The following is a 20435-nucleotide window of genomic DNA, read 5'->3' on the forward strand; positions in this document are numbered from 1 at the left end:
AAAAAAAAAAATGTTTATTTATTTTTGAGAGTGAGAGACAAAGCATGAGTGGGGAGAAGCAGAGAGAGAGAGGGAGACACAGTATTTGAAGCAGGTTCTAGGCTCCAAGTTGTCAGCACAGAGCCCAACGTTGGGCTTGAACTCATGAACCATGAGATCATGACCTGAGCCAAAGTCATACACTCAACCGACTGAGCCACCCAGGGGCCCCATTCCACTTTGTATTTTTATGGTTCTATGGTTACTTCCTTCTTGTTGGTTGCCGGGCCCCAATGACATTGTTCTGGAGTTTGGCCAGTTACCAACTCAAGATACTCAAGACACTGACTGTGCTGGGGACAATCATCTGCTAATTCCCATGTGAAATGGGAGCTTCCAGGACACCCAGAGTTTGCTCCCAGCCCTGCCTCTGTCAGGCCTCTCTCTGTTGGTGACTTTATAAAACAACCTTGTTCCCCAACTCCATGACTGTGTGTGGGTCTTACAGGTGGGTGCTGCTAGTGTGAGCAAATGTGGTTCCTGGAAGTGAGAGGTTTAGTCCTAAGTTGGATGACCAGGAAAGAGGCTGGTCCTCAGAGGGGAGACCACAGTCAGAAGGTGGCCATAGGCGGGCAAGGTAGAGGTGCCTTGCTGTCCTGCATGTCTGGTTATGAGCTCCAGGAGGCACCAACCACCTAGAAGACAAGAGCAGACTAGCAAATGGCCACGCCTGCAAGCTTTGGTGGGCCAGCAGAACCTCGCAAGCCAAACCATCCATCAAGGGGATGAGCCTTGTGGCCTGTGGGTCCCATGCACCAGAGACATTTGGTTTCTCTAGCAGAATTAATAAAATGTGAATTTGAATGCCTTTAGATAGGATATGTACTCTCCAACTTGCCACATTCAAAATCACCCTCTTTTCTTATGGTTAGCTCCAGTGCCCTTTTCAGTTATCCGCTTGGTCCTTGAAGATTTTTAATTAGATTCCAACTATTCTCTATCTTTCTCCCTTTTATTATTCTGGAGTCATTAGTGTGGTCTCCTATGGGATTTCATTTTTCTGTAGCTATTCGAGGGTTCTCGAAGCATAGCCCCCAGATCAAGAGCATCAGCCTCACCTAGGAACCTTCCAGAAAGACAAATTCTTCAGCCCCACCCAAGCTCTCCTGAATCAGAAACTTTGGGTGAGGGATAAGGCTCATCAATCCGTGCTTTAACAAGCTTCCAAAGAGTTCCAGGTTTGAGAACCGCTGCTGTATACTATGAAGAATTAAGAGAAGGACAGATGCTAAGGCATAAAGATGCTTCCTCCGGCTCTCCAGGCTGGGAGTCACCAGAGGAAGAACCACAGAGTCCCTCTTTCCCTGGCATTTACCTGGGGGAATCTGATCTTACGTTTTCCCAAGGAAGGTGGCAGTTTCTGGACTTAACCTTTTTGTGATCCATTTCCTCCACCGGTACAAGGCAGATAATGACTCCTGATCACAAAGTAGTTGGGACAATTAAATGTGATGACGTGAGTGCAGGTTCTCCCTGAACTCTGAAGCTCTTAGGCACCTACGGTATGCTTATCATCATCCGAGGGCTCAAAGCGCTTGCACTCTTGAAGCAGACAGGTTTGTTTGATTTCATTTTGCTCCAAACCTTCTGTGAGGACAGTACATCCACCTGCTCATGGGTGTTTAACCCTGACAGCCAGATGTTGACATGGAAGTGTCTCTAAGGCAACCTTGAGTTTTGGTAGGGTATCAATCACGCGGGGTTATTTTCCTACAGTAAGAGTTGTTCTGGGATACAAGGCAGTTGGGAAAGTTGACTGGCACATGGGAACTCAAGTTGGGGAGGATGGAGACTGAGTCCTGAGCCTGGAGGCCCACAGATGCCGGTGTAAACCAGGACAGAGAACCTGCTGCTCTGTTTTCTCCTGACTGTCAGCACTGGTCTTGCCTACAAGCAGGCTAAGGGTGTGCACGCCTCTCTCTCTCTCTCTCTCTCTCTCTCTCCTTCCCTCCACCCACACACACATGCACACACACCCACCATCACTGCTACCCCAATCATGACACCCCCAAGGGGCCCCTGCTTTACCTGCATCCTTTATAGCCTTCCACAAATCCACACTCAGGAAAACTCCGGAACGTTTCTGGATGTTCTGGAAAACATTCTGATTTGGGAAAAGAAGCAAGAAGTCCATGTCAGTGCCCTTGCCCACCTTAAAGAGGATGTCCTGGGCAGAGAGAGTTCTCAGAAATCCCTTTTGCATCCCTGGAGGCATAAACCTTGAGTGGATCCAGCTCAGAGGCAGCTCAGCCGAGGATGGGGGGAGAGGCAGGAATGGGCTCCACCCGGTGAAGCCGATCACGCTGGCCACCAGCTGCAGGGCCATGGGTTCCTCTCCCAGGCCTGCGCCTTCCTCTCTTCTGACCTCCTGTCTTTCCTTCCTCACGTCCTAGACTGGGCTCCTGACACGTGGCAGCTTGCTACACTCCGGAGGTGCAGAGTTCACTAAAGACTTTGCATAGGGTGGTGGTGAAGATTTGGCAACTGAACCACTGGGTTTAAATCCTGGCTTGACTATTTACCAGCTGTGTAACCTTGGGCAAGTTAATCTTTCCAGGCCTCAGTTTCAGCCCCCCCCCCCCCCCCCCCGCAGCACCGTGCGAATTACATCACCTGCCTCATGGGGACTGTAGCTCAGGGTCAGTGAACAAATCTGTACGGAGCACTTAGGAGAGCGCCTTGCACAGCAGTGAGCACTGTGTGGCGGGCAGGCGAGGACTGTAACTTGGGTCCTAGCGCAGCTGAAGGAGGTAGTGACTCTAAGCCTTCATCTCTGTGCAGGGCAGCTCTCCATGCACCCGGGACTTTGCTGCCTCTCCCTAACTCTCCCCGGAGCCCCGATCAGCATCGCACTTCCCAGGTGAGGAAACAGGCACCTGGGCAGGTGACTTCCAGGGAGTAAACACGCAAGCGCCACGCGACTGAACTTGGGCTCCTGGTCTGGGACCTGTGCTCAGCCGCCCACAGGAGCTGTTCTGAGGCAAAATACCCCCAGCCTGTGTGCGAGTGACCAAGGCCGACTGGGGCAACAATCGCTGTGAAATAGCAGCCCGAGAACATTTTCGGGCCTTCTTTGACTTTTGGTGAATATAGAGCAACTCTCAAATGGGATTCGCTTGCTCATTTGGTCATGAGTTCAGTCACTGGTTCAGCAGTTTTGAGCGCCTGCTGTGTACTAGACACTAAGAAAGGCATTGGAGGAAGCCGATGACTATGAAGGGGCCCCTGCCCTATGATCTAATGGGGGGACACATCAGCCATTCCAGTGTCCTCAGAAAAGCCAAATGACTCCAAGCCAGGGATTAGGCGACACATCCTGGTATAGCCACATGAGAACGCTTCATCGTATTATTGTAGATTCGGGTGTTAGGAGCTGAGGGGGAAGCACCCGGGCCTGGAGGAGGCAGGCAAGGCCTCAGGGGAAGCGACTCTTGCGGCTGGACAATCAGTGTGGTAGATACTGGCCAGGCTCTACGTCACACACCTGGGGTCTGAAAAGAGCGAGTGGGATGAGTACAAGGGCTTCTCCTGGAACCCAAAGTAGGGTCTCAGCTAAAGGGGCTTGCATACAGCTCTGATGAGTTCAGACCTCATCCTGAGAACAACGGTGAGGCCACAGGCCACATCTGTGATGTTGTCATATCTGGCACGTGGATGGGAGGGGAATGAGATGAACTAGTGCACCGGGGGAGTGTCTCAGGGGCCCGGGGAGGACTGAGGAGGGCAAAGTGAGCTGGTGGCTTTACTATAGTCCACGGTGACCCTTCTCTTCTCCAACCTCCTAGAACATTCGTCACCCTGCCACTTGCTCGAGCATTGCCTTCTAGTAGTGCGTGTATGTCTACCTGAAATGTGACCCTTCTTGAGGGCAGGCCTGGTGAGTTCCTCCTCTTTCATGCTCCTCAACCCTGTGGGGGTCAGGCACCCAGCACCAGATATTTGTTAAACTGGACAAAAAGAGAACATTGCCGGTACCTGGCACTGGACGAGACGGCTCCACAGCCTTGAAAACTCCTCTTGCTCAAGCCTCCCATTCGCTTTGAGCTGGTGGGGAGTTAAGAGTTAACCATGCAGCATGCAGGGAGCAGAGACCCTGCCGACAGAGCCGGGAGCCGTTCTATCCATCAACCAGTCCAGTGTCACCTGGACATGGCCCCACAGTAGCCGGCTCCCACTGTGTCTGAAAGGGACCTGGCTTAGCTTTAATTTACAAAGGAAAATGGACAATCAGAGGGAGAAAGAAGCCCTGAGGAAAGGAGGTCAATATCACTTGCATCCAGGGGAAGAGAAAGCCCTGAACACAGCCTGTACTGGGAGGGGTGGGGCCCCTGGCAGGGGGGAGTGGGAAGGAGCATGAGGGGTCATTGCAACGCCTGCAGCAGCACGAAAGGCAAGTGCGCATAGACACAAATGGCATTAGAGCCAGGCCCGGTCACCCCATAAGATGGGTTTAATGAGAGCTAATGTGAGGAAAAGAATCCAACTCTGAGTTGCTGCAGGGGAGCGGGGCGTGGTGGGAGGAAGGGCAGAACAGACCTGTCTGTTTTGCAGGGGTTTGGCAGACCCAACCTCCCCCAGGACCACTGGCCCCAGGCTGTGGGGTGCCGTGGGCCACTTTCATTAATCAGTGAGGGTTTGGGCAGTGTCTCCCAGTGATTCCAAACCACAGCCAGCAGAGACAGGGCCTGATTTATGACTTCATCAAGAGGCCCTCTTGTTCGACAATGGCCGGCCTCCCATTCCCAATCGGGCCTTGTTAACAGTGAAGAAGTGGGGGTCGGCCTCACTCCAGGGAGGCCGTGTACACAGAGGGATGAGCCTCAGAGCAGCAGCTGGGGGGCATGCCCATGGGGGGCTAGTCTCTCCTGCCTGGATGGGGCAGCAGGGGAGAAATAGCTCATCGGAGGGAGAAGTCAGGACAGGAGTCAGGAGACCTGGGTTTAATTCCCAGTCTGGCCACTGGTGTCCCTGGAACCCGGGCACGTCTCTGGAGTGCTCTAGCCCCAGCTTCCACAGCTTCAGCTGCAGTCTGGTAGCAATCAAGGGGTATGGCTGCTGTGTAGATCAAGGCATTTTCTCCAAGTTTCAGGGGTTGCTATCTTCACTTAATGGGGACTTGGTGAATAAGGAACTTAATGAAGACTTGACCAGTGGCAAGGGGAAGGGCGGAAGGAAAATAGCCCCCTTGGTGTTACAGGGAGGCAGTGTAGAATGATGTTAGGACACGGATTCCGGAGGCTGAAAACTCTTCAAACACAGGCACAAATTCTGACTGGCTGTGTGATTACTTAACAAATTACTTAGCCTCTTTGAATTCCTTCTCTTTACTTCTTATATCATGGGGGCTTTTTGCAAGAACCACAAGGAAAAGTCCATATACCAGTACTGTTCTTGGTGTGCCATAGACACTTGATAGATGGTAACTACTGTCATGGTTGCTATGCTTGTTTTGGAGAGTCAGTGCATTGGTATAGAATCCACAGAAGCCCAGACTCTCTGGTGAGCCCTTAGAACCAAAGAAGAGAAAACACTGAAAGTAAAAATGTTCCTAACATCCGAATTAGACCCCTGGGGAAGCCCGCAGAGCAGATGGGCTCTTAAAGTTGCAAGAGGAGCCAGGGTGTGGGGGGCTGCAAAGGATACATCCATCAGGGCCACGATGCTCTGGCACTCATCCAAAGAGAAGGTGTCCCCTGGAGTTCCTGGAGGGCAGAGAACAGGAAGGATGGAAACGTCGGGGGTGGGGAGTGACACCAGACTGGCTCAGCAGGGGGCATGAGGTTGGGGCCAGCAATCCTGTGGGTCTGACCTTACCTCTCAGGAGCTCTTGGTTGAGAAGGCTCTGAAGCTGGGTTGCATCAATGTCCAGCCCCTGATCCAAACAAGAGAGGAATACAGGAGTCCCATCCATGCTCAGGAGCTGAGGGGCATTACCTGCCTTGTTCTGGAAAAGCACTCAGATTTCTAAGCCCTTGCTTCCCACCCAGTGCCCACCTACCTCTGCCATGAAGCCTTTCTCGATCGCTCCAGGCCATGGTGATACCCCTCCCGTGAACATCTGTAGTGCTCATCACTCCTAACGTTGGGTACCATGTGTGGGTCACCTTGCATTTATCTCTTCATTTATTATGGGGCCGGACAGCAGTGGTTCCTTCCTTTCTGCCTTACCTGGCACTTAGGAGCCCCTCAGGAGGAGTATTGTTGAATGAATCAACTCAGCCCTGAAGGTGTTTTCCCATCTGCCTCCAGGAAGGGATAGAGAGAAAATATGACTACCGAGTGTGTGAGCATAAGTGTGAATGTGAGTGTGTGTGTGTGTGTGTGTGTGTGTGTGTGTGTGGTAAGAAGAGATGAAAGTGCCAGAAATCTAGGCTAAGACAAGCCGCTCTAATTGAGCACATTACTTAGCATTAGTTTTCCTAACTACTGAAGCAAAAAGGAAGACATGGTTTTCCTTGGATTAAAAACGGGAAGCAGCGGAGGCTGAGGGGAGAGAAACTTTTCCCAGCCGGAACTTCTGAAGTTGTTAACTGCATTCGATTTTCTCCTAGGGACATTGAGCAGCTTTATGGGCAGTGTCTTCCATGATGATTCTATAGAGAAGCAGAGCCGTGCTGTGCATGGCCATTTCTTACGCGTAGGCTGGTAAAAGCTGAGGGGGTGATGTCACATCACATCAGCACCCTGGGAAAGCTTTACATGGGAGAGGGAGCCGGAGTGAGGTCCCTCAGCTGGTGGCTTTGCAGAGTGGTAATGGGTCAGGTGGAGGAAAGTGTCTCATTGGGTTCTTCTGAGAACCAGCACCCCGTAGATGACAGGCATGCTGTCCCCAGGGATGGCCTCACCACTCAACTGAAAGCAAAAGCAGTCCCACAGCCTGTCCTCATGGGAGAATCCCTCATAATGCCCCCAAGAAAAACACCCTAACAGTGTTTGAAACTGGCTCTCAGTCATCCCTCCAACATCTCATTGACTGGGTTATGTCAGCAAAGTCAGCATTGTGTGCCCACTAGCAACAGAGTTCTTTCCTCAAAAGAATCATGGCAGGCAACTTGCAGACCATTTGGTAAGGAACACTTACCGTTACATGGAATGTAAGTTATCAACTAGAATGTAAGTAGCTTTGGGACATGGACGATGTCTCCTTCCTACTGCACGTCCCTCTATCCTAGGACAGCTTGTGATTTGGACCCTGCACCCAAGAACCACCAAAATGTTTGAGGAGATGAGGAATAGAGATGAAGGCTGCCTTAAGCAAATTCCAAAACAATTGCACATTTTCCTCCACCACTTCGATGTAGGATTCCTGAGGAGCTGATGCCAAAACTTTGTGTGGTGCTTAGAATGTCCTAGGTATTTTGTATATGTTTGCCAATTGAATAAATGGTGGATAGATGGACATGACCTAACTCAGAGGCTGAGAGTTCCTTACTTTCTGGCAGGCAGACTTGGGTTACAGTACCATCACCACTATCATGGCTGATGAAGGTAGATCATGGTAGTGGTAGCAGTGGTAGGAAGTCACTGTGTTCGCTTGAAACTAAACAGATAGAGATCAGGAGAGAGGACTCGGGGAGTGCACGGACAAACATCTTGCTTTCAACTTTCATTTGAGGCTACAGCCTCTGAGAATTGCTTATAGGCTGTGCAGAATGATGCCAGGCTAGCCCTGTTCAAGGGTGCCCAGCCAAGAGATGAAAAGGGGCTGCAGTCCAGTCTGTTTCACTTCCGAGCTATACACCTTGGCACAAAGCTGTGTGTGTCTTTTACTTTAATTCCTACAAAGGCCCCATATGGGCTACCAGTTATCCTCTGTGAGGAGACATTTGGTTGTTATTTGGAAAAACCCTGATTAGGGAACCTGTACCATTTGTCATATGACAAATTATATTTTTTATTTCAGATGTGCAGGTGCATGAACCATGTTGAGGATTTTGCCATCTGCCCCTGAAAGAAGCTTGGTCTCAGGTCTCCTAATTAGGTCCTGTTTGTTGCCTTGGGGCAATAACCTTAGTTTGGACATCTGCTCTGGAGAAGCTAATCTGTCTTAATTCAATGTAGATTGACAGAGCACTTTCTCTGTGCCAGGGACAGTGATAGGTATTGGGGACAAAGAATGCATATGGTGCCATCCCTTCCTCTGGGAGCTCACAGACTGGGGATTATCATCTGGGAAGACTTTGTCCTGCATCAAGTGAAGTGCCTTCTAAATCAGCCAGATGTGGACCTGAATCCTGGGCTCATATTGATTTTAAGGAGTTCCATATTGAGCGGCTCCTCGTAACACTTTCCCCTCATGACAGCCACATTCTTCATTTCTCCTTGTTTTTCCCTCTGGGCCCAGGCTGCCTGAATAATTTCCCTCTCAGCAGCCTCCTAGTTACCCCATTAGCCCACTGAATGCCTGGCATCCTTCCTGTCCTTGGCCTCTGCCTGGCCCAAGGCCGACATGGGACACATGATCATATCTATCCATCACTTTGCACTTCCCAAACCAACATGACTATTAATGGCAAAAGGCCCATTGTGCAGAGCCCTTGGCAGATGTTTTTATCCTGGCAAGTCAAGGAGTTCTTTATAATGGTTTATTAAACCATTAAGAAAAACCTCTGTGCACCTAGGTGGCTTGGCAGGAAAAATATCATTGGTGCCTTCAATGAAGCTGGCTAGCTCCTGTGAGGAATAATGTCAAACTGGAGGGGGTGAAGATCAGGAAAAAGAAAGATTTCAGGGGGTATTGCCAATTACTTGTTTAATTTTTTTTTTCAACATTTATTTATTTTTGGGACAGAGAGAGACAGAGCATGAACGGGGGAGGGGCAGAGAGAGAGGGAGACACAGAATTTGAAACAGGCTCCAGGCTCCAAGCCATCAGCCCAGAGCCCGACGCGGGGCTCGAACTCACGGACCGCGAGATCGTGACCTGGCTGAAGTCGTACGCTTAACCGACTGCGCCACCCAGGCGCCCCGCCAATTACTTGTTTAAAGATTTAACCTCACCCCATAATTAGCCCCATCCTTACCAAGCTGTACACCCCTCCCAGATGTCTCCTAGTTCTGGTTTGGTAGCCCTATTAGTTCTGGAGATATCCAGGGAGAGAGACTGATAAAATGACCAACTACATCACTTTTCTTCTCTGTATCCTGATAAGGGCCTGGGATAAGTTTCCTTTCCTCTAGTCCCACCATCACTCATCCCATGCTAAGGACTGTACCTGGTGAGCGTATTTGTGGAAGATGCTTCCTTGGGAGCCATTTTCCAGAAGACTTGCCTGGATCAAAGGGAAAATAGTCAACATCAAATTTCTGTGGAAGGAGACTACCTGTCTTGGACAGTGAAGGCACAAGAACCACTCCCCACACCTGGATCTGAGACAGAGGCTTCATCTAGCAATCGAATAAAATTTGTAGGGGAATGGAACACTGGAGTTTGTGGAAGAGGATTGGTTCCAGCCTGACACTGGAGGCTTGGTCTTTCCCCTCTGCTCTGCCCCTTTGAGCCATCATTGGCCCATGATGATGGTGTCTCTTCTCACTGGTCAGTGCTTTAAGGTAAGAAAGGAGACAGAAGTTCTTGGGCATGGGATGTGGTCAAGGAAGCTTGCCAATCAAACCTTTCCACATACCTACCCTTAGTGTTGTAAGGCTGAAATTGCTGCTCGGGTTCCTAGAAAACCAGGGAAACAGTGTGACAAAGGATGAAAAACTCACGATTTAAAGGAGGCTTGAATATGGAGGACACCTTAGGTGGCACTGGACATTTATACCAAGGATCTGAGTGGAGAGACTTCAGCACAGCAGGTCGTGAAGTGGGCAGCCATGACAGTCAGCAGACAGATAAACATCATAACCACGTACCTAGTCTTTTGATTGGACATCGTCTGGTCTTCAAATTATTTAGCAAATGGTTCCTTTTCACAACCAAGTACACATGCACAGTGACCCCCATTGCCAAGATGGCAGATAAGCTTTGTCTTATGTTCCAACTCTGGTGGCACAGTGGCTATCTGGCATATGGGACCGAGGCCTCATCCAAGCTTAATTGTAAAGATGGCCATGATGAGAGCAATGTCTGCCTCAGGTCCAACAGGGGGTAAGATGACCAGCAGGGATATGTATTTGCTGATCCCAGTCTTGACCACTGAGTTAGCAATGAAGACTCTCCATGATTGGGCTCTGTCTTTCAGGCCCATATTTCACTGTCTCCCTGATGTACCCCACCTTCTGGTCACATTTCAGACAACTGCCAGCCATGCCATGTACCACCTTCCTGTGCATATGGCTGACATCACTTCTATTTCAATAGGCTCTACGCTCACCCACTTCCCTGATTCTGGTCATGCTGTTTTCTTCAACCTGCACTACCTTTTCCTTTAAACATTAGATTATGTTTTCCATCAAGGGATAGCTCAAATGCCATTTTCTCTAAGAAGCCTTCCTCAATCCCTCTTGCCAGATGTGGGTCCCCTTACTCTGTCTTCCCATGTGACTCTGCACTCCCACTGAGCAATGGCCACATCCTGCTCAATAGTCTACTTATTGGTAGAGATTCTCTTGCCACCCTTTGTGGTGGGCTTCTTGCAAATGAGCCCCCCATGTCCCCTGATGCAGTACATGCTGCACAGGATGACACAATGTGTTCTTATAAATTTAAGTGAAATAAAACAGTTTGAAACCCAGAGTTCCTGTACCTGTCACCATCTGGCATTTTCAGGAAGATCCGGAGCAAAAACTCAACTTCTCTGTATGTGGCGATGACCACCACATAGGTCCCAGGGCTCAGACTGAAGTACTTTGTGAGGTTGCACTTGGTTTTAGAAACTATGCCCTTGACAGCGTTTCTGAATTGAGAAAAGAAGGTGGGTGGCAACCTCTTCCAGAAGGGCTGGAACTGGAGGAAACATGAAGATGATCAGAAAGCCCCTTGTGTGCATGCGCCCAGCCCCCAGGAGAGCCCGCCACCTTCCAGACCCCACATCATTCACCAAAACAGCATTACAGGCTCCAAAAAGGGTGACAGTGCTTACCTGGACTTTCAAAATGCCACAGAGTTCAGACCGTCATTTAATAGAAACACTGACACCACAACGAGTGTAAAAAAAAAGTACGGCACATGGTTTCACCTCATTAAATCCCACAGTAGCCTGGGTTTTGGGGTTTATGTCTCTGCTCATATATAAAGACTTTCATGGAAACTAGTGAAGTTGTTCCAACACTGAATGACTTTTGGACCCCCAGAAGCCCCTTCCCTCCTGAACCTTCCCCAGGATGCTTTGGACTGTATATAGCACAGCAGAGTTGGACTCCTTTATTCCCTCCATTTCATCTTCCCAGCAGAGCCCTGGAATTTCTTCTCATTGGAGAATAATAGGTCCTGATCATTTTCCTTTTATTTCAATATTTTCTTAGAGATAAGACAATAAATATAATGCAGTTCCCATTACCAGATGTCACATACATATTACATAATAAAAACCCCTTACTAAATAAATTTTCCCCAATACAGTCGAGCATGGGGGTTCCATCTAAAATGGTTATGCAGCGTGAAATGATTATTTGTGAGCTCTGCCTTGGGGAAAAACAGGGAGAAAGGGAGAGTTTCTTTTCAGGGGGTGGAGACAGGGCTGAGCTAGGAGATGAGACGGGAGATAGGTCACTGTCCTGGGTGGGCAGAAAGGGCTGGGTGGAACCTTCACAATGACTTTGCTGATACTAACAGTGATCCCAGTAGGTTTGGAACCTCATTTGCTTGAACCCTTGTGGCAAAAGCAATGATGAGAACCATTCTACTCCAAAAAGTCAGCACTGCCCTGTGGCTCTGGGTGTGTGTGTGCATATGTGTGTGTGTGTGTGCGCACATCCATGAGTGTGCACAGAAGTGTGTGTACCTCTTGCAGTCCAGAATTTCCCTGCTTCCCTGCTCACCTCCCTCCACTGGGCTCTTGCAGCCTTTTCCAGGCTCCCTATCTTTCAGAGCAGACTCGCTCAGTGGCAACAAGAAGCATGAGTAGGTGGCATGGTGGTCTAGTGCTCAGAGGACCAGCATCGAATTAACACAGGCCTAGTTGCACAAAGACCTGACCCTGTAGTTCCAGGGATGGGTCTTGTACCTTTTCCTGGGCCGAGTCCCCACTCCTTTCTCCAGCTCTGGGAATTAAAACACTGATCTGTTCCTTGTACCCGAGTGCCTCCCTTTGAAACCCTTCAAGAAGCTCCGCTTCCATGACCAGGGTGCCCAAAACCAAAATCAGATCCTAAATTCAACTCTGTGGCTAGGCCACTGGTATCAGGGGCCTCCTTGCTGCCTGCTTTCTGCCTGGGCTTCTGAGTATCCCCTGCTTGAAGATGCCCTGTCCTGACCTCTCTCTACCTATTGGGGCACCCCTGAAAGGCCCAGAGGAGCTTCCCTGGACCCACCAGCATGCTACAGGGACTACCTGTTGGCTGTGACTTCATCCTCCCTGCCATCCTTGGTCCCACACATGCCCTGGCAGCAACAGCCCCACAGAGCCCACATCCATTTAAGGAGTCTGAGTGCCTGTAACTCCATCTGTCCTTCTCCATCCTTACTCTTCACTCATCCTGCACCAATGCGGGGCCTGCTTAGGAGAGGGAGCAAATTTGGTTGTAAGATAAGCTAGATATGCCCTGAAGGTGCATTTGCAGAGTGTGTATCCTGTTTGTGGTGGATCTAGGGGTGACGAAGAACATGAGGCTAAAGTCCCTCTAAGATGCCACTAGCTCTGCTTCTTAAGTGGGAAAGAAAGGGCTCCATCAGTGTTATCTATTGGAGGCCAAATGCTTGAGGATAGTTTTGTGGTTCCAGATCCTCTTAGATGTCAAACCAGAGAGCAACTCAAGGGGTCCAACCCCCAGAACAGGACAGCAAACACACGTCCTGCACTGTTGCCCTGTTCAGAGATTCTAAGCTTGCATCCGTCACAGGACATAACAAGAATAAATTTGCAGCCACGAAACAGCAAGAGATGTGCCAAAGTTATGGTGTTGGAAGAGGCGTAATGCTTTACCGATGCACAGCAACAGAAGCAGGAGAAGGGGCTGAACCGTACCTGAGGGTCGACCTGTGGGGAAGAGAAAGAAAGGCAGGTTCAGGGACTTAAACCAAAACTCAGGGTCAAGCAGATCCCAACAGCCCAGCTCCGGACCCTGCATTCCTTCTTCCTGGGCAGCCAGCCTGTTCCCTGCACCCCCCAGGGGATGGGACCATTACTCATCCCCTGTGCAGAGATGTGAAAGAAAACCTGACCCACTGTAGGTTGTAGGGGGGTCAAGGGGGAAGGAAACTCAGCTCAGCCAGGTGTGGTTACTCTTCACAGCAATGATGATAAAAGAGAAGGGAAGAGAGAGATGTTAACAGGGTTGGAGGTAAGACAGAACCTAGATCAGATGTCAGTTTCTCAACATCAGGTGTTCCAACGTGAAGAAACTTCTTTTATTTCATCATACCACTGAAAGATATGGTGGGAATTTGTTCTAGGCCCCCGGTGTTCGTAAGGAATGTCTGTGTGCATCTGAATTGGGAAATACCTAGTTTTAATCTTGAACTGAATATTGCACTGAGGACACAGCCCTATTTTTAAGCCACTCTGCCATCTGCAAGATGCTTCCGTGTAATGTGTTGGATTGTCACGGTGACCCTGAAAGCAGATACTGAGACCCTGTTTTATGGATGTGGAAATAGTTCCAGCAGTCTAAGTGGCAGAGAAGGGAATAAAGCAAGCTTCTTTGCTTCCTTGGTGATTAACACCCACCACCCGGCAGTGTCTTCTGCAGTTGGTGTGGGTTTCAGTTCTTTTCCTCTGCTAATCCTGCCTAACACCACCCACCCCAACACACACAACCATGTGTACAGACCACCTGATTTTCCCAGGCAGGCTTTTCTGGAGCCCAAGAATGAGCTGGAAGCTCCCAGCCTGGGAGAGCAGCTTTGGGGTGAAGATGAAATGACTTGTCCACCCTTGTCCTTTTTCTCTGTCCTGTCTTCTGTTTGTATACCACCCATGTTTGTTCTGATGCAAGGCAAAGCAGTGCTTCCGTAGGAGTTGGGAGTCATGGGACCATGCCAGGGTGGGAGGGCCGTATACATTAGTCGTGCAAGCAGCACTGCCCGCAAACACCATCAGAGCCCTGCAGACTTCTGGAGGTCTACTTGCTGGCATGCACACAGCCTGTTTCTCAGCCAAACTGTGAAAGGAACCCAAGTGTCTCTTGAGCTGCCAAAGACTAGATGGTTCTCTGGTGTTCAGCTCAATCAGGATCCTGCAAGATCCACTGGGACCTCCTGGGAGCCTGAAGAGACCTCAGGTTTGAGTTCCTTTTTAGCAAAGTGTACAGCTGAGAAATGCATCTCTGTATTTAATCTCAGTAGATATTTATCTCAGTAGATAAATGGGCTCAGCAGTGTTTAAAAACAGATAGGATTATGATCTTTCCAGGGCTCCTGAACTGTAAAGACTTTGGGCAAACTGGTTAACACAAGGCTGCTATGATGCCCAGCTTTGGGGCACCAGACTCACAGGTGGCAATGTGAACAGCATCCCCAGTTGTGCACTGGGGCAGCCCTCTTTCCCTCTGTGGGCTTCTTTCTCTCATCAGAAGAGGGGTGCAGTCCTGTTTGGTGCCCTGAACTATTAAACTATTAAATCCTGGCTGAGTAGACCAGATGCCTCCATTCCTTCCCAGCCCCTTTCCTTTGTTCTTCCCAGAAATAAGAGTTGGGGGTACTCTGAGGATGAGAATCCTCTCAGAAGGCACCTGAATCATTTGGGATTCTTGGCTGGAAGCAAGAGATACCAATCAGCGTGGGGTGAGCAGAAAGCCATTTATGGGAAGTCTAGAGGATGCAGCTGAGAAAGTGGGTGGGAAAGAGGGGAGACGGCTATGCAGCTGGACACCAGCCCAGGATCTGCCTACACTGCTGCTGCCAGGCCCCAGGATTTGCTGTACATAATCCCTCAGCTGGTTCTACCACTTTTAATGACTTCCTCAAGAGTCCAAACCCAGAGTGACCAAAAGGGGGGGTGGGCAGGCATGAGAGGAACATCTAATTGGACAAGTCTGGCTCACACACCTACCCCATTTGCAGCCAGGGGCTGGGGAGAGAGATTATTTGGTCTCTTTGGTTGCCGCAGTGGGGAATTAGGCCCTGCCTTCTACCAAGTGGAAGAGAGCGTTCAGGTGTCTGGTGGTGAGAAAGATGACAATTGTCCACTATTGCATCCTTAGATGTTCTTTTCCAGCCTCAACAGGTTTCAGGCACCTCAGAAGTACTGTGCCAAACCCCAACAATTTCTTTTCCATTGATTTCATGCAACTGGGAAGCAGAAATGGGCTCAGAACAGAACCCAAAGGGCTCTCCTCCTTCTAGAGCCAGAATCATTGTTTTCCTTCGAGCTGGGAGCATCACCAGGAAAGCAAGTGCCTCCACCTTGTTGAGAGACCCAGACCGGGGACCAGGAGCTCTGGTATCAAGTACCTTCCCTTCTAGCTGGACCTTGGGAAGGTCACTCTTGCTCTTTCAGCTTTGGCTTTCATATCTATAGAAGTAGTGTTTGAAGCGATAAGTGTGAACACGCTGAAGTACATTACCACCGTGAAGTCTTCTCATTGGAGTGAACTACAGCCAGGACTCAGGACTGCTCCAGCATGAGCAGAGTACCCAGGAGCCCTGCCTGTCATACATGAGTTGACCCATGGTTCTGACTGTTGCCTTAGTCTCAGTGAACAGGAATGAAGATTATTCCTAGGGATGCTATAATCAGAGCCCCAGCCACAGAGGCTTGGAGGACATCTGGTGCCCAATCCCCAGCTCTGCCATTAACTCTGACCATATCACTTCACCTTGCTGGGCCTCAGTTCCTTCAGCTCCACTATAAGGACAAGGGATCCTAGCATTTGATGGGTGCGGTACCATAGTTATCCAAGTCAGTCCATAGAGGGTGTGGAGCATATGATTTAAGAACCATACACTTTATCTTTGGGATGCGTTAATTTGGTGGGGTTCCCCGGGTGGTTCAGTCCGTTAAGCGACCGACTTCGGCTCAGGTCATGATCTCACAGTTTGTGCATTTGGGCCCTACCTCAGGGTGTGCGCTGACAGCTCAGAATCTGGAATCTGCTTCGGATTCTGTGTCTCCCTCTCTCTGCCCCTCCCCTGCTTGTGCTCTCCTTCTCAAAAATAAATAAACATTAAAAATTAAAATGATTTGGTAAAGGAGGTGGGAGCAGAGGTATCAGATTTTCTTTAGTAACACTTTTAAGTAGTCTCAAAAAAACAAACAAAAAAAAGAATTCTCCGATTAGCTCCTCCCAGTGGGATGGGTGCAGGCTGGTGGGTGGAAGGATGACCCCTCAGGAGCTGCAAAGCTGGTTGGGAGGGCCATGGGTGTGAGGAGGGGAGGCCAGGTAGAGAGAAAAACCTGGCTGTGGATGAATGGCCAAGCATATATTTGCAAGCCAACCACCAAGACTGGATTTTGGTCTAAATACAAGAGAAAAACATACCTCCTGGTTTTACATCCAGGATTTATTTTTTCCTTTAAACTCCTCCCAAAGTTTAGCCAATGATTCTCAAACTTTCATGCACGTAAGCAGCACCCAGGGAGCTCGTTACAATGCAGACGTTCAGACTCCAGCTATAGAAGTTCAGATTCAGAAGGTGTTGGATGGTCCCAGGAATCTGCATTGTTAAACAGCTGGTCTTGGACCAGACTACTTTTTGGATAACAAACATTTGGGCTTGCAGCATACCAGGAAATGCTGACAAGTGACACGGTTAGGAGGTGTGTCCCTCTGTGAACTTGGTCAAGCCTGATCTCCTCTCAGGTTTTCCTGTAAATTTAGAGTTGAACCAGGTGAACTCTATAGCCCTTTGGGTTTTATGTCTGAGGTAGTTCAGTGAAATCGCCCAGCCTAGTCAGCTTCTCTCTCTGCACAAGGAATACACAAATGTCCGAAAGGGCAAGCCCTGAACCAGGCTGCCTTACCTTGAATACCTTGAAGGTGAGTGGAAATTTCTCATCTTTTGCCTTTAAATTTTGCGGCATGATGTTGAAGGACATGACGACATTGTTGTCTTCCATACTCTCTGGCACAGAGAAGACGAACTGCGTGTCCCTCAGAAGTTCTTCTGCATGAGAAAGAGCAGTCACTGGAGCTCAGTTCAGCTCCTATGACTCCCAGATGGGGCCATGTTGGTTCAGAAAGCTCTGGTGGGTTGTATTGGACACTCTGGATTTGGAGACTAAGGGGCAGGCCCCAGGCCCCACGACTACTACTTATAGCACAAGCTTCTTTGTTTTGTGAGACTCTGTCTCTTCCTCTTAAAAACAAGAAGGGGAAGAATATTCCCCACTGGGTGAAAATGTTTCTTAAAGTTGAGGGCTATTTTTAATCATAAGTGGAATTTCAGAATCCTCAGGTATGTATGAGCTTACACACTGGCGATAACCATCAGAGCCTGGAAATGATGTCAATCCCCAAGCACCAGGGCAGACAGAAGAAAACAGGCAGAGAGATGGTAATTCATAGCACTCCACTACCCAAGCATGCTCCTCGGAGCCAGGGCAGGAGACAGAAGGAAGGTGAGGACTGTTAGATTCAGATACATGAAAGAATGAAGATAAGTCAAGATAGAGCTGAAATCAATACACATCCGCAGGTTCGGGTCACAACTGGGAAGCTCTGAGAGGGGAATGCGGAGACACAGAGGCTTCCTGTGAGGGCTAGACTACATAATGCATTCAAGTGTACTTAGCAGTGCAGGGCAGGTGCTCACGCACTGGCTCCCTTCTCTCTTTCCCTTGCAAAGAATCACTAAGAACAGCCCCAAGGTACCATTTTGGTTAGTTCATTGATATGCACTATATCTAGGGAAGGGGACTTTGGCCCCACAGTCAGACAGATGTGGCTCTGGAAGGTGAATCAGTAAATTTGCTACCCAAGTATGACTCAGGAGTTTCTTAGAGTCCATCCATGACCACCAGAAGTGTGAAGATCCTTGAGGTTGAAAACAGGGGCACCCTGGGGTCATTCAAGCAAACCATTCTCAACAGGCAGGTGCTGGGGAAAGGGAATGCTCATGTCTAGGTGCAAACACACCCACATTCACACTCACACATACGCAAACTTGTTTGTGTAGCTTCTCCTATGGACGATGTGTAAGCACGCTCAGGTTCACGTTCATAGGGAGCTATTTCACTCATCTGTGTCACAAATGGGAAGCAGGAGGTGCAGCGAGAATATGTGACCCTCCCAAGGTCACACTTAAGATTTACCTCAGGGGAGCCCAAAGACAGGTTCAGAGGTGCCCACCTCTGAGATCTCAGTATGCTGTTACAGGATGTACCAACCAGCATGGGACAGGAATATTCTCCCTTATGTCTGGATGGGGCAAAGTGATGGTTTAACCCAGGCCCCGACTTTTGTCCAGTGTTGTTTCCACAGCTCCCCACCACTGAAGAGCGGTCAGCCTGTCTTTCTGGGAGGTGGGTGGAAGTCAGTAGGACAGTGGGAGAGCATGACAGGGCAGGGGAGGCACACTTGAGATTCTCCCACCCAGCCCACCCAGCAACTGTTTCCCTTGGAGAAACACAGCTGTCCCTTTAGGCTGACAGATTCCTCTCCTTTTAAGTTCAGGCTGATGGTCCAGAATCAAAAGCCACTGAGACTTGAAGCCACGACTGGGCTAGGGCTGGAAGCTTCCATCTGGCAGAATCATTACCAATGTCATCACTACCTGTGGTGTTTCCTGGAACTGCATGGTTCTTAAACATCATTTGGGACCATCTTTCAGGAGGCATGTTTCCATGGTTTAGACTGACTGGAAATTGGTTACATACGTATAGGCAGGAAAAGTTGTCTTGGAAATCTTGACATGACATCCTGTTATAAACAGATACACATCATTTCACTGGTTTTGTCCCTAGGGTGGGGGTTCCCATCTCCCCACTGTACCTTTGTCAATTCTAGTCTCCATGGACTTACCACTGTCCTACCCCAAGACAAGGGCCTCATTCTGGCTCATTCACTATCAAGTACCTTTCTGTTCCCTCCAGGGGTTGAGAGAATAGGACAGAATAAAATTTCTGGGTTCTGCATGTCTCTCTCATGGCCAGAAGGATGGCTCTTGTCTCTCTCCGCTCTGGGTCCTATACACTGTTCAGAAACGCCTTTCCCTTGGTTCCTTTGCCAAATTCATTGCTGAATCAGAATAAAATGGGCTCAATACCTAAAACCCCATCTTGTACTGTGATTACAGTGGAGATATTGGAAATATTTTTCCTTTCTAATTGACATTTGTCTCTCTGCTTCTTAATAACTTAGACCCAGTCTCCTCTTCACACATGCTAAATTTTATTTAAATATGTTATTAAGTAAACCACAAACCTCTCAGGAAAATGTCTGTATTATCCTTTAAGATGTGACCACATGGCAGAGAATGGGTTTTTAAAACTCTAGTCCTGCATAGCTGCTGGGCGAAGATACGGATGTCTCACTCAGAACTCTAGAGTCAGGGCTGGGAGATTAATACTGAATTGCTCTTTTGGAAGACTCTGGAACCCCAGGGTGAGACTGTAGGTCCTAATGGGGTGGCGTAGAAGATACAGGCATGATAACCAGGCATGATAACCAGGCATCCTGGTTTTCAGGAAACTGTTGATTTCAAAGGTTTGGTGTCAGTATTCCCTTTTGCCATTCACATTTCTTGGAAGTTCTGATATTTCAGACTGAAATACCTTTCACGCAAAGAGAAAGCACACAAATAATTTCCCATCCAAACCTTTCATGTCTTGGTGGAAAAAAACGGTCTCCTTCTACATAGATCTCTACAAAGCTAATCTCTAGTCTCACAAAAGTGTAGGGAAAGGGGGAGGGATTGAGGGTGTGGGCAATAGTTAAAGTTTTAAAATGTAACTTTAAAAAGAAATACCAAAACTCGCCATCGTCCTTATTCTCATACAGCAGTCTTCTCCATTGGTGGTGGGTTTCCTGCCATTCTGGTGACCTGGGCACACAGAGACAGACCACAGGGTGAGATCTCCCAAAGCGTTTCACCTCGGCAAAACATGCCCCAGCAGAAGCCCTGTCCCTCATTCATTCTGGGAGTGTAGGTGGAGGGGGTCATTCTACCTAGTGACAGGATTTGGTCATTCTCTGTAGGCTGGTGGCTCCCAAATTGTCCCCAGCATGATCCTCTTTCCTGAGCGTTAGATGGATACATGCTAGGGGCCATGCCACATCTCCACCAGAGCCCAGAGTGGTCTGGAAACCAACTTACCCCAAACCGCACCAGTCCTCTGTCTCCTCCCATTGCTCAAGTGAAAACTCAAGAAGCCACTCCCTCGTGCCCCCCTGACATCCAAACAATCACCAGA

The 20435-nt window shown here is 49.0% G+C and overlaps 1 protein-coding gene across 1 annotated transcript in view; it reads right to left on the minus strand.

Annotated features, from left to right (window-relative positions):
- CAPN13 (calpain 13) overlaps positions 1 to 20435 on the minus strand; it is an 81422-nt gene that overhangs the window by 10184 nt on the left and 50803 nt on the right. Inside the window, exons 9-19 of the mRNA XM_040496877.1 lie at positions 19991 to 20065; positions 18797 to 18942; positions 17046 to 17188; positions 13068 to 13121; positions 10731 to 10930; positions 9670 to 9706; positions 9255 to 9311; positions 5854 to 5911; positions 5683 to 5741; positions 4015 to 4083; positions 2068 to 2143 (exon numbers count right to left, since the gene is read on the minus strand). Of these exons, the coding sequence (XP_040352811.1) occupies positions 2068 to 2143; positions 4015 to 4083; positions 5683 to 5741; positions 5854 to 5911; positions 9255 to 9311; positions 9670 to 9706; positions 10731 to 10930; positions 13068 to 13121; positions 17046 to 17188; positions 18797 to 18942; positions 19991 to 20065 (974 nt within the window). The remainder of the gene's footprint in view (positions 1 to 2067; positions 2144 to 4014; positions 4084 to 5682; positions 5742 to 5853; positions 5912 to 9254; positions 9312 to 9669; positions 9707 to 10730; positions 10931 to 13067; positions 13122 to 17045; positions 17189 to 18796; positions 18943 to 19990; positions 20066 to 20435) is intronic.

This window comes from Herpailurus yagouaroundi, unplaced genomic scaffold, assembly GCF_014898765.1.
Source record: "Herpailurus yagouaroundi ecotype Mexico unplaced genomic scaffold, PumYag 188, whole genome shotgun sequence".
NCBI lineage: Eukaryota > Metazoa > Chordata > Mammalia > Carnivora > Felidae > Herpailurus > Herpailurus yagouaroundi.